This window comes from Malaclemys terrapin, chromosome 7 (assembly GCF_027887155.1).
Source record: "Malaclemys terrapin pileata isolate rMalTer1 chromosome 7, rMalTer1.hap1, whole genome shotgun sequence".
Taxonomy (NCBI): Eukaryota; Metazoa; Chordata; order Testudines; family Emydidae; genus Malaclemys; species Malaclemys terrapin.
In genome coordinates, this window is record NC_071511.1 from 53176998 (window position 1) to 53203536 (window position 26539).

Sequence of the window (26539 nt, forward strand, 5' to 3'; positions counted from 1 at the left end):
TCTCTCAATGGAAGTTCCCTTTCTTGTCGCTATCAAATCAGCCAGAAGGCTGAATGAGCTGGGAGTGCTCATAGCAGATGAGCTGTATACCATTTTTCATAAAGAGAATGTCTTTCTTTGCTTCCACCCAAAATTCACTCCTGAAGTAATTTGGGAGTTTCATACGAATCAACCTGTCCACTTACTAGTATTTTTTCCAAAACTGCATACCCCTGATGAGAGAGGAGACTTCACTCCTTAGAATCATAGAATATCAGGGTTGGAAGGGACCTCAGGAGGTCTAGTCCAACTCCCTGCTCAAAGCAGGACCAATCCCTAGACAGATTTTTGCCCCAGATCCCTAAATGGCTCCCTCAAGGATTGAACTCAGAACCCTGGGTTTAGCAGGCCAATGCTCAAACCACTGAGCTATCTATTCCCCCCCCCCCCCCCCAAAAAAAAAAAAAAAAGTCATCAAGTCCAGCCCCCTGTCTTCACTAGCAGGACCAAGTACTGATTTTTGCCCCAGATCCCTAAGTGGCCCCCTCAAGGATTGAACTCACAAACCTGGGTTTAGCAGGCCAGTGCTCAAACCACTGAGCTATCCCTCCCCTTAGATGTAAACTGGGCACAGGCTATTTATCTACAGAGAACAAAAGTAATTAGAAAGAAACCTAGACTTTATTTCCATAGCAGAGATTGAAAGATCAAGCTCTATGTGCGTAGAGATTCTAAATGGATCTCAGGCTGCATCATCTTGCTCATATCCCCCACCTTGCCCAGAGGCAGTGAAAGCCCACTTCACCAGAGTGTAAACAACCTCTGTGGTATCTTTGAAAGACATACCTTTACTAGATATATGGAGGGCAGCTAGCTGGAGCTCCTTACACAACTTCACAAGACACTACGCTTTGGTCCAGTCTTCTAATACAGATACAGCTGTGGGGACAACGGTATTACAGACAGCCATAACATTTGCATCCTCACACACACTTCCTGTTGACTGCTGCTTACTAATCTCTCATATGGAATACACATAGGGACCATGATTCGAAGAAGAAATGGCGGTTACTTACCTGTAACTGGAAGTTCTTTGAGATGTGTGGCCCCAATCTGTATTCCTCTACCTGCCCCCCCGCCCCTCTGCTGTGGATCATAGCCAGCTTCATAGTAAGGAAAGGAACTGGAGAGGCATCAGTCCATACTGGCCTTTATACTCTTTGTTTGGAGCATGAGGAGAACAATTGCACATGTGCAGACCTTTGGACACTGCTTTCTAAAAATTTCCAGACTCAGGTGTATGGTGTGCATAGAATACAGATAGGGACCACACATCTTAGAGAACCTGCATTTCATAGTCTGTAATTGGACCTGGAGCTGAGCAAGAAAGAGGTAAACTCCTTGAAGCTTTTTGGGCCTGTCTCTTACTGGAAGAAAGTTTTTTCTAGGAATTTGTTTAATTAGCATGAACACTTCTTTTAATAAAACAGACAATTGAAGACTTAAATACATAAGCTGTTGATCTCAAAGCATTTTGTATATGGAAAAGAATTGTAAATACCTCCTAAAATTCAGTAAAGGCAAAGGTGAGTTTGTAATAACCTAAAATTATAGTGAATTACAATGTTACCCTTTTTTGCACCAATATTGAGGTCTGTGCCTTAGTGTGCAGAGCTGGGAGTGGAGCCAGCTGTGCAAGTTTCATCTGATGATAAGTTGTATTATACCTGCCTTGTTGTTTGCTTACTCACTCGTTTGCAGCAGGTCTCCCAAGCGTTATTGAGAATTAATCAGTCCAAGATTTTCCAAAATGGATGCCCTAAATATAGGCCCCCAGATCCATATTTAAAACCCTAAATAAATGGCCCGACTTTGAAAGTGCCAGCTGCCCAGCAGTTCCCATTGACTTCACTGGTTGGGGGGTGTAATTCTCGAAGAGTCTGGAGTCCTTCAGGCTCCATTCATCTGTGGCCCCTGAAATTCTGTTTGGTGTGGAGAGGAGGAGAGGGTGGCTCTAATCTGAGCCCGAAGGAGATATAACTTTCACACAGCTGTGTCTGTAGTCTCACGCAACAGATCAAATCTGTTATTTAGATTGTGAGCCCTTCAGGAAGGGACAATCCTTTCATAGCATCTGGAAAGTGCCTATTGCATTGTGGGCACTGCCAGAAACAAAATATATAATTTAATGTTACTAATTGTGCCTGTGAATATGGTTGATATCTGGGAACACCAGGAATAATCACAGGGCTGTTGTGGTGGATATGAGACCCTGGGCAACCCTGTGAGAATTATCCTCCTGAACACTGAAATTAAGGACCACATGTATGCATTTGTTTTATGTAATCCAAAGTTCATCGCTCAAGCGGTATGGAGTTCTAGGGTCCTTAGAAAACCTGGCCTGGCAGCTTTTTTGTTTCTTCTTATACCAGTACTGCTTCATGAAGGGGTTCCAAAAAGGGAACATTTTCACTCCTAAATGGTCAGTTCTTTGTAACATCCATCCAGCATTGTTTTGATGAGAGAATCAATAAAGCAAGTTAAGTTTGTTCTGCAGATAGGAGAACAGAATCACTCTTGGTGTGCTTGAGTTTTATGATTATGGAGTTTTGAATTCAATAAATGTTGTTAATTAGTATATGGAGTTATGAGATTTTGCTATATGTTTGTTACTGAAACATATTGAGAGTCCTGGAAAATGCCCACAGACTAGCTCATTAGAGATACCAGAGGACTGTAAACCGAGGCCTTACATGTTCTCCAAACAGCACATATGCAGACGGTATAAGCAAGAAATTTGCAATACACTTCACATCTCACGTATACCACAGACTGAGTGTCTGCACCCCAGCAGGAGGGTATTCCTTAAGGAGAGTAGGAGGGTATAAAATAAGAGACAATGGCTTCTTCATTACCTCTCCTTCCCCATCTCTCCTCATGGTAGCAAGAGCATTTGAAAGGTAGCATCATTGAACTGAGAGGGGTGGTCCCAATTGGAAGGCAAAAGCCTGTTGAATATACTTGGTTATGTTTAGGAATTAGATTGCAATGTTGTTTTATTTCCTTTTATAACCAATTCTGACTTTTATGCCTTTACCAGTTATAATCACTTAAAATCTATCTTTTCATAGTTAATAAACTGGTTTTAATATTTTATTTAAACCAGTGTGCTTTGACTGAAGTATTTGGGGGAATCTCTACTCAGGTTAACAAAGGCTGTTGCATATCCATTACCTTTTGATGGAGTGGAGGACTAGTTAATGGGAGTGTCTCCCTGTATGGAGTTCACGAGTGGCTGGGAGAGCATTCATGTAACTTTGCTGGATGTGCCTTCATATGCTGATGGCTGTGTGAGAGAAAAGCCTGGAAGGGGCTGTCTTTCACAGAGCAGCGTAAGAGGTGTCCTGAGCTAGAGAGTTACGGGGTCACAGTGATTTCGCAGTTCAGATTGTACACTGGGGATGTCACACCTCCCTTCAGTGAAAAGCAGAGCCATGGCAGAGCGTGACAGTACAGTTATGACTTTCATTCTGTTGCTTTTGTCAGCAGGATCCCTTAAGTGTCAGATGAGGGCTTTGACCCCAGCATCAGCAAGCATTGGAACAGGTCTCGCTGTACACAGGGCTGCCTTATGTTCAGATACATTGCCAAACAGGCACTTTGGGAGGGAGAGCATTCAGAGGTTCATGGAGGTAGAGGATAGAGGGCACTACACTACTTTTTCCACATAACTTTAACAAAGGATGTCTTGTGTTAGTGCCGATGTTTTAATCCCAATTGGTTTTGAAAGATGCTTCGGAAAGTGTTTTTAAAGTACTGGATTTGAGCCTTTTTTTTTTTTTTTTTTTTTTCTTGGTCCCTTTATTATGGCTAAGGAAAATCTGAAAAGCTTTGTTTTGTTTCGAGGGTTTTTGGGGAAGGTAATATCTGGAATATCAACTCTGGTGTTTCATGGATTTCCTGGAGGACTTCTGGGACATCTCAAGAGATGTACATTGTGAATTCTCAAACCTTAATTGAACTTCTGGGGATGTTGAATCTTTAACAAAAGCATCTTTTCTCCCAAGTCTTCATTTGGAGTTTAAATTAAATAGGCCTTAACAAAAACAAACTAGAATTTTGGGCAGATGGACTAGAAGCCTTTTTCCTCTCAGTTGTTCAGCTTCCAGTTGCTTGGTTCTTATGATGTTGTTTCACTACTTCTCTAGTAACAATAGAGCCTTCCAGGACAGGTGAGATCTAAATATCTTATGTTTTAAAAAAGAAGCTTCTAGCTTAAAACAAAACCAAACGCAACATTAGTCTTCTGTATCCATCTTAAAGCAAAAAGAAGGTACAAGTGCATTGTTTTCCTTTGCAGGTCAATTTTGTGAGGGAAGGGAAAGAGTGGCACTGGAATTCTCTGAAAGTAGCTTCTTTCACAGGCCTCCCTACTCATACACTCTTCCCCTTATGACAATACGTTTCAATATATAATTGAGACAGTTCATACAAACCAATGGTATAGTAACTGACAGTTGGAGCATATAAACTGTAGAGGAGGAGGTGCTTTTTGAAGCAAGGGGTGTGGGTTTAAATAAAACAACTTCTCATTAGGCCCTTGGAAATGCACACAAGGGCCTTGTGGCCAAAGTGTTGCTCTATGGGAGTATTTCCACTTCCCATAGCGCCGTAAATTGTTCTCTGGAGGAATGTTATTCCTGTTGAAAGAATAGTGAGATCTCTGTGGCATGTCATCAGAATGTGACTGTATGTAAAGGTGGTCTGCAAATCAATCTGACAAAAATGCCATCAGGTGTTTGTGCTGAATGCCCTCATTCTCCAGGCTAAACAGAAGAGGGCATTCAGTACATAACCAGAACACTTACTATCTTTTTTTCATAGGTCCCATGATGTCCAGCCCCACTAGGGCTTCCGGCTCCCGCTCCGATGTAACGCCCCAGCATGTACCATGCTGGTGATGTCACATCACCCAGGGATCCTGCTGGAGCATGGAGCCGGCCTACAAGGGGTCAGGTAAGTGACTTTTTAAAAAGTACAGTGCACAGTTTTGCAAAGTTTTATTGTTTTTGGTTTGTTTGTTTTTTGTTTAATTTAAATTTCTTCTTAGGTCATGGGACCTAAAACGAAAGCTTTTCAGATTATTAATATTCTGAATACCCCCATTCTTGTAGCCTGGCTAATAGGGGCATTCAGTATATTTTATTGTTAAAGTTGATGCAACTTTGCCGAATTGATTTGCAGCTCACCTTTAACTTACACAAAGGTGCACATTTTTATAAAATATGTGTTTGCCATATCATGAACCACTTTATTCTGCTTTCTTTGTCTTACCACATGCTGTGATTTTTATTCCAAAATATTCCTGGTTTCTAAAACATTGATTTGGTTGCAGAAGCTTCTGACCTAGTATCATGAATAAGAACATAGCAATTGTCAGTCTGGATCAGACCAGTCAGTGATCCAGCTAGTCCAGTGTCTTTCTCTAGCAGTAGCTTTTACCAGATGGTTCTAAGGAAGGTGTGAGAAACTCTGCAGTGTAGGCAGTTCTGGCAAGTTTTTCCTAACCTTCTCAATTAGCAATTGACTCGTCCTGAAATGAGGTTTTAGAGCCTTTCCAAAACTAATCTGTATGTTAAATATTTACTATAACAACTGTGGATATTCTTGTTACTGTAATAAATGTCTAATCTTTTTTAATTTTGTCAAGCTCTTGGCCGCCATAGTGTCCTTGGACGATGAGTTCCACAGGCTAATTGTCCATTGTGCTTAGAATCATAGAATATCAGGGTTGGAAGGGACCTCAGGAAGTCATCTAGTCCAACCTTGCTCAAAGCAGGACCAATCCCCAGACAGATTTTTGCCCCAAATCCCTAAATGGCCCCCTCAAGGATTGAACTCACAACCCTGGGTTTAGCAGGCCAATGCTCAAACCACTGAGCTATCCCTCCCCCTTCCTGTGATTAGTTTTGAATTTGCCACTTTTCAATTTCACTGATTGTTCTCTTGCTCAGGTATCGTGAGAGAGGGTGAATAAAAGCTCCCAACCTTCCTCTCTAGATCACACATTATTTTGTTTACTTTTATTGTATCCTCCTATAGGGTAACAATCCTGGTCTTTGCAATCTCTTCATAGGAGACTTTATTCGGGCTCCAGTCAGTCTCATTACCCTTCTCTGCCCCCTCTAATTCTGCAGTATCCTTTGTGAGATACAATAATGCTATTTTCCTTATTATTCTTTATTCCATTCCATAAAACTCTTGGGGTTTTTAGCCATTGCTGCACATTGAGCTGTCTACAGTGATACAGTGGGTTGATGTAGTTAATTTAGAACCTTTTAAGATGTATGAACAATTCATATTATTTTCTCCAATATGTGTGTATTGCATTTGTCAAAACTGAGTATGTACTGACATCATCTTGTCTTCACCAAACTATGCTGGGTACCTCTAAAAGTCCTAACGTTCCTTTGTTCTTGACTAAACTAAATAAGTTTGTCATGTGCAAATTTTGCCACTTCGATGCTTCCCCCTTTTTTCCAGATTGTTACCCATGTTTAATATATTTATTAGTTATGCTACCTTGTGGCACCCATTATCAGCCTTTGCCAGGATGTAAACTGGCTATTTATTCTTATTCTGTTTTCCTTTTCTTAGACAGTTTTTGACCCATAAATGATATTTTGCCATTTTCATCATGACTATTTAGTTTCTTTAGTAGCTTTTGTGAGGGACTTTGCGAAAGGCCTTTTGAAAGTCTCAATGAATTGTTTGCCTGTATCCACTTGTTTATTGACTAATAGATTAGTGAGACTTGATTTTCCTTTGCAGGAACTTAGCTGATTATACCCTGTCATAGTGTGCTCTTCCTAGTGTCATATTCTATTTTTAAATTATCATTTAGACCAAATTACTAGGTACCAGAAGGAAGGTGTTCTGGCATTTAATTCCCCACATGATCCTTAGTGCCTTTTTAAAATATAGGCACAACACTTGGTACTGTCCAGTTCATGAAATTCTTTAGAAGGGACCATCACTGCAAAAACTCAAGAAGTGGCAAATGCTGATTCTTACAGCTCTATCAGCTGCCTTTAACATCATGGGATATAAGTATTGCTGACATGTCTGTGGTTCCTAGTAGGAGCAGGTGGAGCTGCTCCTGAGTGGCTCTACTCATTTATTCCAGCAGGTAGTTTTGGGCAGTTGTTTTTAAGGCTCTTTATTGCAAAGTACTGTAAAGTTACAGCTTGTTGCCCCTCTGGTATAGAAGTGTGCTGGGATGGTTATTAAAGTGATATGGGTTGCAGTGCTTTAGTTTGAGTATGATGCTTAGCTCTGTGTCCCCATTACTTCTGAACCTGCTTGTGCAGTTGAACAAAGGACCCAAGGTCTGTATGAGATTGAAGTCTGGAAGAGGGCTGGCCTTCTGAGGCTCAGTTTGGATAAGGCTGAGGTAAATGTTGATTTTTTTTGTGTGGGGGCGAGGGGGCAACCAGAAGGATTTGTCAAGGAATATATGCTGTTTGTTATGTGGCTAGATGAAGGAGATGGTGTGGTTAACTTTTTTCACAAGGGGCAAAACTTTTATCACACTAGAGACGTATTTTCCTAATGGTGCATTTTAACATAAACAGTATCTGTAGTCACCACAGCAGTGTTCTGCAGGAGGCAAGGGAGACAGCAGTGATGAGCTGGGCTCTGGGCAAAGTGGCAGGGATAGCAGTCAGCACAATCTCAGTGCGTGGGAGGGGTCCATGAGAGAATCTCTCTGGTAAGGTGTGGTCCATAACATGGCAAAAGTTTGAGAACCCCTCTTGTCCTTCCCAAGTGTGAATCTTTTGTAGAACCCTTGCTAGAGTTAATTAGTATTGCTTCTGCCCACTGTGCTGTAGGGGTAGAACTCACCCATTTCTTTCTTTCAAACAGATATGAAGTTTGCAAGTCAAGTGAGGATGGCGCTGAGTGCATCACTCTTTCTGTATACTTCAGAGAAAAGAGAATAAGACAGTCCAGCACTTCTTCGGGGACTGTTCTTTGTGGGCAGCCACTGCTAATCTCTGTGCCCAAACACAAGCTCACTCTGGATCACTTGTACAATGTTGTTTTGGAACAGATTGGGTAAGTACAGGCATGGTAGTGCGGATGTTTATACAAAATTCTAGTAGTCGCTCATGCGGTTATACTGTAGTGAGTCTGTCTCAACCCCTCTGAGGGCAGGAGGCTGCCCAGTTTCTGGCCCAGAGCTCCACAGCTTTTCCCTGTTACCATGCTCCCTCTGATGGGCATGATTTCTGCAGTGGTTATTTCTTAATAACTAAGCTGTATGTAAACCCTTGTTTTCTCTGGCTGACAGGCCACCATTAGCCATTCAGAGTGAAGGGACTTGCATGATCACTTTATGATAATTAAGGCAACTCTCTACTCCAATTGATTGCTATAATCTCTCTGCTCTGATTGGCTCCTCTACTTTAATTTTCTAGTTGTTTTCTTTCAACAAGGATGTTGCCACAATGTCTGCCTCCTTCAGCTGAAGGCAAAAGACTTCATGAAAGAGAAGGGTAAAAAAAACAAAAATCAAAAGAAATGGGGCTGAGACTGAAAGACTTACCCCCACCTTCCTTCTTCCACACCCTCCCCAGAGGAAAAGAAGGAAGAAAAATAAGTATGTGTGTGTGTACATACAGAGGCCCCCATTAAAATGTTCAGATATACTGGCAATTGGCGCATGTTATAATGATATTCCCTTTACTATCATCCGTTGCAGAGATAAAACTGTAAAGGCTTTTGGGTGGGATTTTCAAAAACACTGTTAACCTGAGTTTGCTCCTGTTGAAGCCAGGGCTGCTGTACATGGTGGTTTGTTTTGATTTGGTTTTGTGGCCACTTGTTCATTGTCTTTAATTGATGTACAGCAGTGGCTCTCAACCTTTCCAGATGACTGCACCCCTTTCAGGAGTCTGATTTGTCTTGTGTACCCCAAGGTACACCTCACTTAAAAACGACTTGTTTATAAAACCAGACATAAAAATACAAAAGTGTCACAGCACACTAGTACTGAAACATTGCTTACGTTTTCATTATTACCATATAATTATCAAATAACTCAATTGGAATATAAATACTGCACTTACATTTCAGTGTCTAGTATATAGAGCATTGTATTCAAGTCGTCTGTGTGAAATTTTAGTTTGTACTGACTTCGCTACTGCTTTTTATGTAGTCTGTTGTAAAATTAGGCAAATATCTAGATGTATCCCCTGGAAGACCTCTGCGTACCCCCAGGGGCGCACACACCCCTGGTTGAGAACCACTGATGTAGGGGATCCAGGCATTCTGGCATTGGGGCACCAACATGAATGTCCTAACAAGAATACATTTTCTTTGTTTAGCCACTACATTAAATTTCCTCTGACAAAAGAATATTCTAGTGTATGCCTGGACAGTGGGATCTGCAATGGCTCCAGTCGTGGCTGCGAAGGTAAAATGTAATCATTTGGATTGGAGAAGCTTTGCTAGAAGGTCATTCAGACCTACCTCTATCAGCCTTTAATTTTCTGCTTTATTGCATTATTGTTGTGGATTGTGGACTTTAATGGAATGTTTGGTTCTACACTGTGATTGAATCACATTATTGGAGAGGGCTTCTTATCTGCATGTGTGATGACAGTGGCCCACAAAATCTCAAACTCCTCTGGTTTACACAGTGCAGTATGTCAAATTTGTGTATTTGAAGAACCAGGTGTAGTGCATTAGTCTTCTGCTACACTAGTAGTCTCCTGTCCCTGATCTCTATCAAATGTTCTAATGGCATTAGAGCAGGTGGCTGAGCAGCAGGAGGAAAAGGGAGGGGTCTTGTGAGGGCACTGTGGTGTAATCAAGTGAGAGGGTGCCCAGAGCCCTGCAGTCTAAAGCTACAGGGGCTCATGCCTGGGCAGAGCCCTGCAGCCTGCTCCACATTTGCACTTCTGTGGAGACGCTGCCACAAGAGGATCCTGCTGTGCTGCCATGAGAGTAACCGTGGGAACAGGGGATATGGAAGAACTTAAAACAAGACACATGCTGCCTTGCTTTAGAGAAAGGGAGCTACCTCCATTGGACCTACCCATCTCAGTGGACAGACCCCACTGAACACCTGCCACTCCTCTGTTGGGACATTGCTGGAGCATACTATCAGCTGTGCTAACTGGCATGACTTGTAGCCCAGTGTCCACCTAGTGTTCTTCACAGGAACAAAATACCTGTTTTGTCCTTACCTTCAGGACCCTTTACAAATTAGCCCCTCTGTCCCCTTCAGTGCACTAATGATCCCACTCTTGATCACGGCTTTCCCTCTTCTCCAACCAGCATCCATTGTTCTTTCTTCCACGCAACTTCTCCCCAAAGAACAGATTCATGGGGACTGATGTGGTCTGAATTATGTGTCAGGCAGAGAATTAGCCCCAGCATTTTGAATGGATTTGAAAGGGGATGGGGCTGTGGAGGTTGCAATGACCTACCTGTGAGATTTTCAATCATTGGCAACTTTCAAATCTAGATTGGATGTTTTTCTAAAGTTCTGCTCTAGTTCAAAGAGGAATTAATTCAGGGAAGTCCCCGTGTCTGTGTAATACAGGAGGTAAAAGACTATGTGATCACAATGGTCCCCTTTAGAGTCTTGGAATCTGAGATGATAAAACCCAGGTTGTATTACCTAGATCCCTTAACAGGAAAAAAACGCCTTTCAGGTGCAACTGATTAGCAAATGCAAATTTCTTCTTTAAAGTGTGAATCTACTGTTTTTAGTTAGTTTGTTGTAAAGCAGCTTCTGCCACATCTTTACTGGCATTTGTGTGTCATGTAAGCAGTGTGCCTCTCGTAACGAGCTCACACAGCATGGTTCTCAGTGAGGTACTTGTGTCTCTGTAAAGGCTACAGAGCATGCAATATTGTACTTGTTTTAATTTTCGCCAGTTGAAGAGATGGAACATCAGGATGGAGATGAGGAGGGCAGGGAAAAGGCCTCAGAAACAGATTCCTGCCAGTCAGAGGGCTGTGCACATGATTTGCTGGGGAAGGAAGGGCAGCATCACAAGAAGCATCTGTTCGCCTTTAGCCTTGTGAATTCCTATGGGACTTCTGAGATAAACTCAATTACAACAGAGGGGAAACTTCTAAAACTGAACTGTAAGTATCCTCTGTAACTCTTAGCTCTCCCTTCAGTAGCATGCTGACAGCAACCCTGACTCATTTTTCTGTCCTACAGCCTATGCCACCCTTGCTATTGACTTGGATCCAGACACTTGGAAGCTGCTGTTTGATGAACAAGAGTCACAGGTCAGTAGTTTGCTTCTTTAAAGGTTGTTGATGTGATCTCTAGTTGGAGCTAAGCAAATGCAGAGATGCTGATACAGAATGAAAGATCAGCCCCCCTCCTAGGAATCAGAGAGTTCAGTATGGAAGGGGAAAATGTATCCGTTTGCCTGAAAACTTCTAATAATAAGGTCTACAGATCCATTCCAGTGGGCCCTCTGCCTACTTCCGCCAAAGGAGGCAGAACCAGAGTTGTCAGTCCCTGGCAGTGGGATTTGCCCCAGCCCTGAAAACCTAGCCAGTTTGAGAACTTGCTCAGCAAAGGATAGTTGTATGGTCAGTAGACTAGTTCAGAATTCACTTCCAGAACACTTGAAAGATATTACAGTTATGTTCTGCAGAGCTTAACAGGAACTTCAAAATTTCTTAGTGACTTAAATCTTGAATTGGGGTCCCAGTTTGTAATTAAGAATGATCTGCTTTGTGTCTGGTCTGGATCTATGGACCTTACTGCTGAGAGAAAGGAAATTTTCAGGTAAGCATGGGGAAATGTTTCTACTTTCTCATGCTAGGGTCCGCAGACCTGTTAAAGTGAGATTTTGATTGCAGTGTGCATGTAGGGAGGGAGAAAACTGACACAAACCTACCCTCATTTACAACAGATAGGCATGTACATATGCAGTCGCATGCTGCCCCTGCAGTTTAATCACATTTCGGATCCAAGAGTATCCTGGGAGGCAATACAGGTAAACGCCAGTTCTTCTTTGAGTGCTTGCTCATATCCATTCCATTAGGTGTGCGCGCGCTGCGTGCACGATCGTCGGAGAATTTTCTACCCTAGCAACACCGGCGGGTCGGCTGTGGAGCCCCCTAGAGTGGCGCCTTCATGGCGCTGAATATATACCCCAGCCGACCCGGCGCCCCCTCAGTTCCTTCTTACCGCCCCTGATGGTCGTTGGAACTGTGGAGCGCGGCATAGCTGTTCTCCACTCTCCCTAGTTAGTTATTCACAGTTATAGTTCTAGTTCTAGTTGTTTATAGTTAAATAGTTAAATAGTTTTTAAAAATTGTTCGTTTGTTCTAGTTGTTATAGTAGTTCAGGGGATTAAGGGGGTCGTCTCCCCCTTTCTCCCCCGGCCGCGGGGCCGGGCTCATGCCCAACGCTCCCGGCTTCAAGCAGTGCGCCTTATGGAGGCGGCACTTAGTCCGGAAACGAGTCAGGCCCCGGCACCTAGCACCTCGGTGCGCAGTGCCCCGGCGGCACCGGCCTTGCCGACCACGCGAGTGGCGTCGGACAAGCCTCCCCGGCACCGGACCTCGTCGGCACCGCAAGCACAACAAGTGCCTCGGCGCCGGTCATTATCCCCGGGGCATAAAAAAGCCCATAAGACGGGAACCTCCGTGCCGAAGACGCCGGCTCCCCCAGTGCCGGGGGTAGAGCCGCGTCCGCCTGTGGAGCACCGAAAACAGGTGACTCCAGCACCGTCGACTCCGGCTCCGAGGCCGTTGAGTCCGGTGCAGATAGCGTCTCCACCGAGACCGGCGGTGATACAGTGCCTCCCGTCGACTCCAGAGACCTTCACGGCGGCGAGAGACTTGATAGCTCTCACGGAGCCGGCACCGCCTCAACCACCGGCACCGACGGCACCGTTGACTCGTCCGGTCCATTCTAGAGGGAAACCTGCCTTGATGCGCCCTCCATCGCAAGGGCTGGAACCACGGCACCGGTCCAGGTCCCGAAGCAGGTCCCCACGCCGCTCGCAGTCCCGGCGCCGAATATCACCTCGGCACCGGTCGTACTCGCGGCCAAGATCTTCGACGCGGCACCGCTCTACGTCTCGGCACCGCTATGATCGTCGGCACCGATCAACGTCGAGACGTAGTTCTCGGCACCGCCACGATCGACGCTCGACGTCGAGAGGCCGCTCCCGGCACCGGGCCTACTCTAGGTCATCGTCGAGGTCCAGATCCGACTCCCGGCACCGGTCGCGGTCCCGGCACCGATCGCCGGCACCGCGTGGAGATAGAACATCTCCGGACCGGCACCGTGCGGCACCGCATCCCACGGGATTCGTCTCGACGCACTCGGCACTGCCATGGCCATCGAGATCGGTGTCCCGCTCCTCTGAGGACGTATCGAGATCGGCATACCCCCCTCAGGGACAAGCCGAGGAGCAGGACATAGGCCATTGGCAGGAGGTAGCAGAGGACCCTGCTCATGGCCCATCTCACTGGTCGTTCTGGACCCCGTGGGCGTACCATCAGGCCCAAGGGGCTCCAATAGCTTCGACCTCTCGCTCGGGCCACTCCGTTAGAAGGGCCCCGGAGTCCACCATCTCTCGGCCTCCGCCAGGGGGCATGGAGGCTTCCGTGTCTGCACCACCTGACGTCCTGGACCCAAGCGCAGGTGATGCTCCGGCCCAGGAGCAGGGAGACCAGGACCCTCCCTTGGATCCCGTACCACCGGAGGCATCTTCCTCTTCCTCTCCGGATGAGGCAGTGGCGGGCACATCGTGCTCAGGTCCACCTCCAATAGATCTTCGGGCTCACCAGGATCTCCTGCGTAGGGTGGCCCGTAATATGGACCTGCAGGCGGAGGAGATAGTGGAGGTGCAGGACCCCATCGTGAATATCCTTGCAGCGGATGCCCCATCGAGGGTGGCGTTACCCCTGATCCGCACGATACAAGCGAATGCAACTACGATATGGCAAACGCCTGCCTCTATCCCACCCACAGCGAGAGGGGTGGAAAGGAAATACTTTGTTCCGTCCAAAGACTACGGGTACTTGTATACCCACCCCCAGCCGTGTTCACTGGTGGTGGCATCAGTGAACGCAAGGGAGCGCCACGGTCAACAGGCCGCAGCGCCCAAATCGAAGGAGGCTAAGCGCCTCGATTTGTTTGGCCGTAAAGTTTATTCAGCCGGAGGGCTGCAACTTAGAGCGGCTAACCAGCAGGCGCTCCTGAGCTGCTATAACTTTAATTCCTGGAACTCTATGGGGAAGTTCAAGGAATTGGTTCCCCAAGAGTCCAGGGAAGAGTTTGGGGCCTTGGTAGAGGAGGGTAAGAAGGTGGCTCGGACCTCCTTACAGGCCTCCCTGGACATAGCGGACTCGGCTGCGAGGACCCTGGCTTCGGGTATCGCTATGCGGAGGATCTCCTGGCTTCAGGTTTCGGGTTTGCCTCCGGAGCTGCAGCAAACCCTACAGGATCTGCCCTTTGAGGGACATGGTTTGTTCTCGGACAAGACGGACTCTCGTCTGCAGAGCCTCAAGGACTCGAGAACAATCATGCGCTCCCTGGGGATGCATGTTGCGGGCCCTCAGCGCAGGCCATTCAGGCCGCAGCCTCAGCGCTTCTACCCCCCCCCCCCCCCCCTGCCTCGTCAGAGACAGGACTCGGCCCGGAGGCGAGGGCGAGGTGGTAGAAGAAGGTGGACCGGCCCTCAACCCGGTCAGAACCAGGGGCCACCGAGACCACCTTCAGGCCCCAGGCAGAACTTTTGAAGGTGCGGTCGAGGACGGCGCCCCAGTCATCCCCCAGGATCCAGCCCCCTCCTTTCGGGATCGCCTTTCCCATTTCCACCGTGCTTGGTCCCTTATAACTTCGGACCGTTGGGTCCTTCGCACGGTGGACAAGGGATACGCTATCCAGTTTTCTTCAATCCCCCTCTCCTCCCCCCCTTCTTCCCCGTCCCTCTTCAGGGACCCTTCTCACGAGCAACTTCTTATACAGGAAGTTTCTACGCTCCTTGCTATGGGGGCCATAGAGGAGGTTCCAGTAGAGTTAAGGGGCAGGGGATTTTATTCCCGGTACTTCCTCATTCCCAAGTCCAAAGGAGGTCTGCGACCCATCTTGGACTTGCGCGGACTCAACAAATTCGTAGTAAAGTTGAAGTTCCGCATGGTCTCTTTGGGGGCCATTATCCCTTCCCTCGATCCTGGAGACTGGTTCGCCGCCCTCGACATGAAAGACGCATACTTTCACATCGCAATTTACCCACCTCACAGACGCTTCCTGCGATTCGTGGTAAGCACGGTGCACTACCAATTTGCAGTCCTTCCCTTCGGCCTATCCTCGGCCCCAAGAGTGTTCACGAAATGTATGGCTGTCGTGGCAGCGTACCTTCGTCGGCAAGGGATACAGGTGTTCCCGTACCTAGACGACTGGCTGGTACGCGGTCGCACCAAAGAGCAAGTTCGAGCTCACGTCCACATAATAGTGCACACATTCAACGAGTTGGGCATCCTACTCAACAAGGACAAATCCACTCTAGAACCTACCCAGAGAATAGAATTCATCGGCGCAGTCCTAGACTCCAGACGTGCACAAGCCATCCTGCCAGACAACCGCTTTGGCACCATCACGAGCCTCATTCAAGGGCTCAAGGCCTTCCCAACTACCACGGTGAGGTCGTGCCTTACCCTGCTGGGTCACATGGCCTCCTGCACATACGTAACCAGGCATGCCAGACTTCGGCTTCGCCCACTCCAGACCTGGGTGTCGTCAATATACCGCCCACATCGGGACAGCCTGAACATGGTGGTCACGGTCCCGAACTCGGTCCTGACCTCCCTCACCTGGTGGCTAGATCACAATGTGGTCTGCAAGGCGATGCCATTTCACGCCCCACAACCCTCTCTGCACCTGGTCACAGACGCTTCATCTCTGGGTTGGGGCGCCCATCTCAACGAACACCATACCCAGGGCCTGTGGACTGCACCCCAGCTAGCCCTGCACATCAATGTTCGGGAACTGATGGCGGTGCGCCTGGCGTGCCAGGCATTTCTCAATCTCCTACGTGGCCGCTGTGTGTTAGTTCTCATCGACAACACCACGGCCATGTTTTACATCAACAAGCAAGGAGGAGCACGTTCGTCAATTCTATGCCAAGAGGCCATTCGCCTGTGGGACTTCTGCATTGCCCACTCAATCCATCTCACGGCATCGTTCCTCCCTGGAGTCCAGAACACTTTAGCGGACCGACTCAGCAGGTCCTTCCAGACGCACGAGTGGTCTATCCGTCCGGACATCATACATTCCGTCTTCCAGAAGTGGGGGTTTCCCCAGATAGACCTGTTTGCATCTCGAGACAACAGGAAGTGCCACGTGTTCTGCTCCCTACAAGGTCGAGCTCCGGGCTCCCTCTCGGATGCGTTTCTCCTTCCCTGGAAAGACCACCTGTTTTATGCCTTCCCTCCGTTTCCTCTGGTCCACAAGGTACTGCTCAAATTGCGCAGAGACCAGGCACAGGTAATTCTGGTCGCTCCAGCGTGGCCGAGACAACATTGGTACACCACACTGTTGGAACTCTCGGTTCAGACACCGATCCCGCTTCCATTATGTCCGGATCTCATCTCTCAGGACCACGGCCGGCTGCGTCACCCCGACCTGCAATCACTCCACCTCACGGCGTGGCTGCTCCATGGTTCACCCAGGCAGAGCAGCAATGCTCGCACTCTGTCCAACAGATTCTGCTGAGCAGTAGGAAGCCCTCAACACGCACCACGTACCTGGCCAAGTGGAAGCGGTTCTCCTGTTGGTGCGAACAACGAGCCATGTCCCCGTTGCAGGCACCCATTCCTCTCATTTTGGAATATCTCCTCTCCCTAAAACAGCAGGGGTTGGCGATATCTTCAATTAGAGTTCACCTGGCCGCTATATCGGCTTTTCACCCATGGGAACTCGCGTCTTCGGTATTCTCTAACCCGATGGTCGTTAGATTCCTCAAGGGCTTAGACCGGATGTACCCACAACAACGTCAGCCCGTTCAGACGTGGGACCTCAACCTGGTTCTCTCCAAGCTCACAGGTCCTCCATTCGAGCCACTGGCCACCTGTTCACTTTTGTACTTATCCTGGAAGACAGCCTTCCTCGTAGCCATCACCTCAGCAAGGCGCGTTTCTGAACTCAGGGCGCTTACATCCGAGCCCCCTTACACAGTTTTCCATAAGGATAAAGTGCAGCTTCGTCCACATCCTGCCTTTCTCCCTAAGGTGGTTTCTCCGTTTCATATCAACCAGGATATATTTCTCCCGGTCTTTCATCCTAAACCACATGCTACTCGCCAGGATCAACGTTTGCATTCTCTGGACGTACGCAGGGCCCTGGCTTTCTATATTGACCGCACAAGGCACTTTAGAAAGACGACGCAACTCTTCGTTGCAGTGGCCGACCGAATGAAAGGCTCACCGGTCTCCTCACAACGCCTATCCTCCTGGATTACGTCTTGCATCCGGACTTGCTATGACCTAGCAGGTGTCTCAGCACCGCACCTCACCGCTCACTCCACGAGGGCCCAAGCTTCCTCGACTGCTTTCCTGGCGCAAGTTCCGATCCAGGACATTTGTAGAGCGGCGGTTTGGTCATCAGTCCACACGTTTACGGCTCACTATGCGCTAGTGCAGCAGTCCAGGGACGATGCTGCTTTCGGATCAGCGGTTTTGCACACAGCAATGTCTCACTCCGACCCCACCACCTAAGTTGGGCTTGGGAGTCACCTAATGGAATGGATATGAGCAAGCACTCGAAGAAGAAAAGACGGTTACTCACCGTTGTAACTGTTGTTCTTCAAGATGTGTTGCTCATATCCATTCCAAACCCGCCCCCCTTCCCCACTGTCGGAGTAGCCGGCAAGAAGGAACTGAGGGGGCGCCGGGTCGGCTGGGGTATATATTCAGCGCCATGAAGGCGCCACTCTAGGGGGCTCCACAGCCGACCCGCCGGTGTTGCTAGGGTAGAAAATTCTCCGACGATCGTGCACGCGGCACGCGCACACCTAATGGAATGGATATGAGCAACACATCTCGAAGAACAACAGTTACAACGGTGAGTAACCGTCTTTTCTTCAAGTGATTGCAAATGCCCATTCCACTGTAGGTGTTTGTGTGCTCCAATGTACAGGTGTAGGAGAGTTTCAGCTGTTAGTGTTACCTGTTGGGGCGACCTGAGCACCTACACTATGCAGGCATAAAGGGATGAACTGCCCTGACCCCCTTTAGTTCCTTCCTACCTCTTGTGACAGTTGTTGGAGCTCCCTGGTCTTGCTTCTGCAAGTCTCTACTCAGTACCTGTAAATAGTACCCCTCTATAGTCAGTACAGAAAAGAATTGTTTTTGTTACTTTGTGTGGTTCTGGCACCCAGTTTGGGTACCAGCCCCAGTACCGAAGATATGCTATGCTCTTTGGGTTTCAAGCCCTGACACTCTAGCAGCAAGGCAATGCCTAATAGTGACCCTCACCCCAGCTGCCTTAAGTTCATGTGAGTGACAGGTGTGGCATCTGTAAGGGCATTAAGCCTCATTCTAAAAAAAAGATAGGGCAGCCAGCTTAAAATGTCTCCTGATGGAACTGGCACTGTGTCCTTCATCTGAGCCATCTGCCTCAGTCTGGGTACCGAGCACCTTAGTGTTGGTCAGGAGCAACTCACCACGGGGCAACCAGTACCAAGAGACAGATCAGCATCGCTAGTAACAGAGACATCAGAAATTGGAGTTGATACGAGGCATGTCGACAGATGTAAAGAGGATGAGTTCTTCTAAAGACTTGGGAGGGCATTCAAAGAGGAAGCACTCACTAAAGCATACCTCTAAACAGGGAAGTTTGTTGACGTCAGAGCTCAGTGCAGGCCTGTTGAGACCGACTCCCGAAGCACCTTAGTCGGCATCTCCTTGCACCACAGTGTATCTTCCTGGTACTGTCTACCCCTAAGGCATTTGAGGCTATGAGAGGGTTGTTAAATCTCTGTGTCGCCATCACCAGCAATTCAAAAGCCTCTCCAGGCCCCCAAGCTACTGCCTCCAGTGCCTTCACCCCTGCACCAAGCAGTTCCATCTGATTGTGCCATCAGGGTACCAGTTAGGGCTGTACCCTTCAAGGAAAAACCACAGATGATCTCCCCAGCTCCCCTTTCTTCAGATTCTGAGCCTTCTTCACTGCTACCAATGGGTACAGCCATGACCACAAGAAGAGGTTTCTTCCTCATCAGACTCTGAAGTGGGATCCTATGTATCGTAGCTGGTCCCATCAGGAGGGATGTGTCGCTGCCCAGTGTGGTTTCTGCCTCAGTACCAGCAAGATGCTTATAGGAGGGACCTCAGGACTATGCATAGTTGGGGACTGGGTCTTTACTGGTGGACCTTTTGGAACCTGTGGGGCTTCCTGCCCAATCAGTAGCATCCCTGCAGCTACCTCAGCTGGCTTCATCTACTGATGTCAGGAGCATCGATACCGCTGTGGCATATCAGGGTGCAATCCAGACCAGGGAGTGGCTGTGTCACCCCTGCCCTGTAACCTGAGGTGCCTTTGCAATGCCTTGCTGTAACCTCCAATGTGGACTGCTTTAAAATAGCCACCAGTCTGCCGGTCACTCCCAGATGCTTGTGTGAACTGCAGCCTGCCAGCCACACCTGGGCTCTCAACAGCCTTGATTATTACTGCACGGTGACCCCAACACACTTCCAATCCCAAACTTTCCCCAGAAATGTATGTTCTGCAGTGTTCAGCCCTCCCCGACAAAGTCCAGAAATACTGTTTGTTATTCCCTTAAGGGTATAATGTACACCAGCTTATCTGATAAGACACTTCAGTTTACACAGTGCATTAGATGAAACAATAAAACAAATTTATTAACTAGAAAGAGAGCGATTTTAAGTGAGTACAAGTAATGAGGGATAAAAGTCAGAAATAGTTTTTAAAAAATGATAGCAAAGATAACGCTTTCTACTGCTTACTTAAACTCTATTAGATTCAAAGCAAAGTTTCTCATCATACGGTTCCAGCTGCATTACTGACCAAACTCCTTAGGTCAGGAGCCCTTTCTCCCAATGTCCAGTGACTGTTTTTCTTTGTCGTCTTCAGTGCAATGCCAGAGACAGACTGGGAGAGAGAGAGGTGTCTTGGGATTTGCCCCTCTTTTATTTATTTATTATATATATATGAATGTATGTATGTTTTATTCCCTCTTTGAAAAGTACAGTATTTCCAGCTGAGAACCAGGAGACTGGCAGTCTGCTGGAGGAAGGAGACTCCATTCTTTCTCTTTGCTAAGATGCAGATCTTTTTCCCTGCCCCCCTTTCTGGCCAAAGAATGACCACTTTGTAGGTAATGGCCCATCCACTTTGTTGACACCTGGCTGCAGTGTCCGCTTGCCCTTGGTCTTTGAGACACTGGTTTAACCACTCCCCAGACTTACCTGGCAAACATACTTCAGTCATGATTTCAGCTTAGGTTCATAACTTTACCTATAATGTTGCTACGTGCACTTTACCATGCTGTTTTATGGTATCACACTTTACCAAGCTGGCTGTATTTTAAAGAAGCCTTATTGAGGGCGCAGAAACAAACAATCCCGATGTGCAGAAAAAATAGCAAATATGGCAGGCTTAACACTTAACACTGAAATCTTCGGTGAGCTTAAACACAAAAAGGAAGCTTACAATAAGTGGAAACTTGGACAGATGACTAAGGAGGAGTATAAAAATATTGCTCGGGCATGCAGGGATATAATCAGGAAGGCCAAAACACAACTGGAGTTGCAGCTAGCAAGGGATGTGAAGAGTAACAAGAAGGGTTTCTACAAGTATGTTAGCAACAAGAAAAAGGTCAAGAAAAGTGTGGGACCCTTAATGAATAGGGGAGACAGCCTTGTGATAGATGATGTGGAAAAAGCTGAAGTGCTCAATGCTTTTTTTGCCTCGGTCTTCACAGACAAGGTCAGCTCCCACACTGCTGTCCTGGGCAAAACAGTATGGGCAGGAGGCGAGTAGTCCTCAGTGGCGAAAACAGGTTAAGGACTATTTAGAAAAGCTGGACATGCACAAGTCCATGGGTCTGGATCTAATGCATCTGAAGGTGCTGAGGGAATTGGCTGATGTGATTGTAGAGCCATTGGTCATTATCTTTGAAAACTCGTGGCGATCGGGGGAAGTCCCGGACGATTGGAAAAAGGCAAATATAGTGCCCATCTTTAAAAAAGGGAAGAAGGAGAACATAGGAACTACAGAAAAATCATGGAGCAGGTTCTCAAGGAAACCATTTGGAGGGGAGAGGAAGGTGATCAGGAACAGTCAGCATAGATTCACCAAGGGCAAGTCATGCCTGACCAACCTGATTGCCTTCTATGATGAGAGAACTGGCTCTGTGGATATGGGGAAAGCAGTGAACGTGATATATCTTGACATTAGCAAAGCTTTTGATACGGTCTTCCACAGTATTCTTGCGAGCAAGTTAAAGAAGTATGGATTGGATGAATGGACTATAAAGTGGATAGAAAGCTGGCTAGATTGTCAGGCTCAATGGGTAGTGATCAACGGCTCGATGTCTAATTGGCAGCCGGTATCAAGCAGAGTACCCCCGGGGTCGGTTCTGGGGCCGGTTTTGTTAAACATCTTCATTAATGATCTGGATGATGGGATGGATTGTACCCTCAGCAAGTTCGCAGATGACAATAAGCTCGGGGGAGAGGTAGATTTGCTGGAGGGTAGGGATAGGGTCCAGAGTGACCTAGACAAATTGGAGGATTGGGCCAAAATAAATCTGATGAGGTTAGAAAGGAAGAATCCCGTACACAGCCAGTCAATCCCCAGCCTGTAGCGAAGCAGCAGTTCTGCAGAAAAAGACGGGATTACAGTGGATGAGAAGCTGGATATGAGTCAGCAATATGCCCTTTTTGCCAAGAAGGCTAACAGCATATTGGGCTGCATTAGTGGGAGCATTGCCGGCAGATTGAGGGAAGTGATTATTCCCCTCTATTCGGCACTTGTGAGGCGATATCTGGAGTATTGTGTCCAGTTTTGGGCCCCCCACTACAGAAAGGATGTGGGCAAATTGGAGAGAGTCCAGCGGAGGGCAACGAAAATTATCAGGGGGCTGGGGCACATGATTTACGAGGAGAGGCTGAGGGAAGTGGGCTTGTTTAATCTGCAGAAGAGAAGAGTGAGGGGGGGATTTGATAGCAGCCTTCAGCTACCTGAAGGGGGGTTCCAAAGAGGATGGAGCTTGGCTGTTTTCAGTGGTTGCAGATGACAGAGCAAGGAGCAATGGTCTCAAGTTGCAGTGGGGGAGGTCTAGGTTGGATATTAGGAAACACTGTTTCACTGGAATGGGTTACCTAGGGAGGTGGTGGAATCTCCATCCTTAGAGGTTTTTAAGGCCCAGCTTGACAAGGTCCTGGCTGGAATGATTTAGTTGGGTTTGGTCCTGCTTTGAGCAGGGGGTTGGATTAGATAACCTTCCGAGGTCTCTTCCAACCCTAATCTTCTATGATTCTATGATATTACTGATCAGCAAGTTATGAGTTTTCAAATGATGAGCGTACCTTATACAAAGATTATTACAAGAGGGTGTGAACATGGGTGTATTCTATCACACCAATCAATAGCTTCCCTGTAGCTACCTCAGCTGGCTCCATCTACTGGCATCAAGAACTTTGAACATTGACTGAACAGATTTTAACTATATATAGACAATAGATTTCCAAGAGAGTCCGCACCTCTATTTGAAATTTTTTAGGGGTCCACAAATGACTGTTGAAAACCACTGCTCTGGCAGACCTTGGCTTCCCTGCTCTGACTGCAAAAAGAGTGAAGTACTATGTACCCACCCAGGGGTTCAAGGACCTATATAACCATCCCCCTCCAGGCTCCCTTTAGTGGTACCAGCCACTGAAAAAGAAAGATGAGGGCGCCAGGCACCAACTCTATAAAGGAGAGGACAAGAAGCTGGATTTATTTGCATGGAAGCTTTATTCCACAGGTGGATTACAGATTTATATTGCAAACCAGCAAGCTTTACTGGGGTGTTACAATTTCACCCTTTGGACACTGTTTTGAAGCTCAGTTACAAGCTCCCAGATGAGAGGAATCCGGAGTTCCAGTCCTTAGTAAAGGAGGGTGTAGCGGGGCACTCACCGCGCTCCAGCCCTGAAAGGGTTAAAAGCCAGCCCCTGGAGAGGGCTGGGGCTGAGAGCCAATAAGAATAGGCTGATTGGGAAGGCAGCCACAGCTGGGGCCACGTCCAATTGGGCCACAGGTGACCCTATAAAAGGGCTGTGAAGCAGGGACTGAGTCAGGCTCTCTCTAGCTCTTGAGAGAGAAGGACCTGGCTGCCTGGGAAAGAAGGATACTTGGGACAGAGCGGTGCTGGGGAAAGGAAGGAGGAGCTGGGGAGCTCCAACCTGGCAACTCCCCAGGCTTCAGGCCTTGGTGAAGACCTAAAGCAGGTATTAGGGTTGCAAAGGTGCAGCCCGGGGTTAGGAGAGGCAGCAGGTCCACCCTGCCACCCACCCCCTGCCAGTGATGAGCAATTTACAGACTCCAGTCTGCCCCAGGGAAAGGGGGCTAGATGATGACTGGCAGTAGCCACTGAGGCAAGGTGGGAATAGAGGGTTGGGGTTCCCCTGGGAGGGGAGACCTAGAGGTGGGGACTGCCAGGGGGCAAGAACCCCAGGATAGGAGGCACCCGGGGTCTGGGAGAGATGTGGGGGCCAGTGGCAGGCGAGACACCGGCCAGTAGGGGCGCTCCATACACTGGAGAGCTAATTCCCAGGACGACAGCAGGAGGTGCCGCGCCGGTGAGTCGCGCTTCGCTACAGAGGGCAAGTTGGTTACCAGAACAGCTCTGCGCATGGGTGTTGATACAGCAGATTCTGCAGCATGGCCTCTATTACAATGAGGCACTTGTCCTGATTACACTCTTCTGGCCTCCCCCCAAAGGTGCAACAGACAGTTCAGGACTTACCTTTGAAGGGCTGTCGCTCTTTTCAGAAAAGACAGACGAAACTCTGCATAGTCTCAAAGCAGCCCTGAAATCCCTGGATGTTTACACTCCAGCACTGAAGCGGAATGTATTCTGCTCTCATCAGTCCCAGTGGTTTGCTCCTCGAGCCCAAGACCTCCCAAGGAGAAGGACCAGAGGTTACAAACAATGACCATTGCTGGCCTCTGCTCTGCAGCTGCTTGTTCATCAAGGCAGGCAGCATCTTCCAAGAGCTCTTTTTGACGGGCAGGTCGAGAGCAGAATACCAGTTCTGAGTGTCGTCTTTTTCTTTTTCAGTTTTTGCAAACTGCCTGTCCAATTCCTTCTTGCTTGGCCCCACATCACAGCAGATTGGTGGGTTCGAAGCATGATGGAAATGGGATACATGCTCCATTTTATTTCTACCCCTCTCATAAGACAGTATTACACAATCACCTCTCTCCTTGCAGGAGCTATAGTGGAAGTCCTTCCTTTATTCAGGAGAAAGGGGTTTTACTCCCAATACCCCTCTGAGCCTGTAAGCAAAAAGGGATCTCCAGGCCTATTTTAGATTTAAGGCGGGTAAACAAATTCATGAAAAATTCAAAATTCCAGATGGTCATTCAAACTTGCACTATTCCTCCACTGGAGCTGGGGGACTGGTATGCTGCTCTCGACTTAAAGGATGCCCAATTTCCCCTGGAAATTCATCAGAGCCACAGAATGTTTAGGAGATACCCTGTCAGTGGCCGCCATTCTCAGTTCACAGTTCTCCCCTTCAATCTCTTGGCTGCACCATGTGTTCTTACAAAGTGCTTGAGGCAGTAGCAGCATTCTTTCAGAAGGTAGTCATGCAAGTAAGGGAATACATGGAGCCCTGGCTGATAATTGGTTGATCCAGGTCACAGATGGTGCCCAGCATTTGCATAATCCAATCTACCTTCAACACACTAGACCTCCTGATCAACTCAGACAAGTCAGTCTTGTCTCCAGTCCAGAAAGTAGAATTTATTGGAGAGGACCTGGCTTTACCACCATAGGCAAAGCTTCTTACAATGTGAAGCCTCATTCTGGACATAAGGCTTATCCGTTTACCACGGGGAAAAGTTGTTTAAGGCTTCAGGGGAATGTGGCAGTGTACACTTACACAGTGCAGTACACCAAACTGTGTCTTGGACGCCCTCAGGGCTGGGTAGCAGAGGTGTATCCTCCAAGAAGGCACCACATAGACGTTAATCTGTGTACCAAGCGGATAGACCCGATCAATGTCCACAATGGAGTTCCTTTTGTCCCACCTTGACAATCTCTTACCCTAGTCACGGATGCCTCAGATCCAGGTGGGGGTTCACTTGGGATCCCTGCAGATACGTCTGTGGTCTCCTCAAGATCTGTCTACAGATAAACATCAGGGGGCTACAGGCTATCTGTTTAGCTTGAATGGCGTACCTTCCTCACATAAGGGGCAGGGAAGTATTGGTGCTGATGGACAATATGTTCTCCATGTTTTATGTAAACAAGTAGGGAGGAGCCTGCTCCTGTCAGAAAGCAATCCTGCTTTGGGACTTCTGCATCAGCAACTCTATTCTTCTGAAAGTGGCCGCCCACCTAGGGGCTCAGAGTACGCTGGCAGATCACCTGAACAGGTTGTTTATCAATCACAAGTGGTCCCTTCACCCAGATGTAGCAAGGTCCATTCTGCAGCTCTGGGAAACTCACCAAGTGGATCAGTTTGCAAGAGAGGACAACACAAAATGTTACCAGTTCTGCTCCAGAGCAGGACACAGCCCAGGTTAATTTATGGATGTTTTTCTTCAGCAGTGGTCAGAGGATCTGCTGTACGCTTCCCGCCCCCCTTCCCCCATCCCTCTTCTGCTCAGAGTTCTGTGCAAGTTCAAAGACAACGAGGCCAGTCTTATACTGATCGCCCTGGAATGGCCCTATCAGCACAGGTTTTCATAGCTCTTGGACCTCTGAATCAGTCTCCCACTATTACTTACACTTCACACAGGCCTAGTTTCACTCATTCATGGCCTCTCCTCCACCGCAACTTTTAGGCCGTTCACCTGACAGCCTGGGGTCTTCATGGCTAACAGCAGAGGAGTCCAGCTCCAGAGAGGTGCAGGAGGTACTGCTGAATAGTAGAAAAACATCAGTAAGGACAACTTACCTTGCTAAGTGGAAGAGCTTTTCCACCTGGTTGAGGCTGAAAGCGGTCTCATCTATTCTTGCTTCTATTCAGCATATGCTGGACTATCTTTTGTATCTGAAACATCAGTGATTGGCAATTTGCCAGGTGTACCCTATTCAAGCTGCTATATTGGCTTTTCAACCCTGAGGGCCATACGATTTTTAAAGGATTTAGACAGATTGTTTCCACGTGTACAGAGTCCTATTTCACTGTGGCACTTGAATTCAGTCTTAACAAAGCTGATGGGTCCCCCCTTCAAACCGCTAGTGATTCGCTTTCTGTTGCACTTTTCATTTTTAGTAGCCATACATCGGCCAGGAGAGCAGGGGAGCTGAGAGCGTTAATA

The 26539-nt window shown here is 47.6% G+C and overlaps 1 protein-coding gene across 3 annotated transcripts in view; it reads left to right on the plus strand.

Moving 5' to 3' along the window:
- The window catches only part of USP4 (ubiquitin specific peptidase 4), a 156066-nt gene that overhangs the window by 116625 nt on the left and 12902 nt on the right, over positions 1 to 26539 (plus strand). For all 3 annotated transcript variants that reach the window (XM_054033998.1, XM_054033999.1, XM_054034000.1), the window contains 4 exons: positions 7906 to 8097; positions 9369 to 9457; positions 10930 to 11142; positions 11222 to 11292. In XM_054033998.1, coding sequence (XP_053889973.1) covers positions 7906 to 8097; positions 9369 to 9457; positions 10930 to 11142; positions 11222 to 11292 — 565 coding nt within the window. The remainder of the gene's footprint in view (positions 1 to 7905; positions 8098 to 9368; positions 9458 to 10929; positions 11143 to 11221; positions 11293 to 26539) is intronic.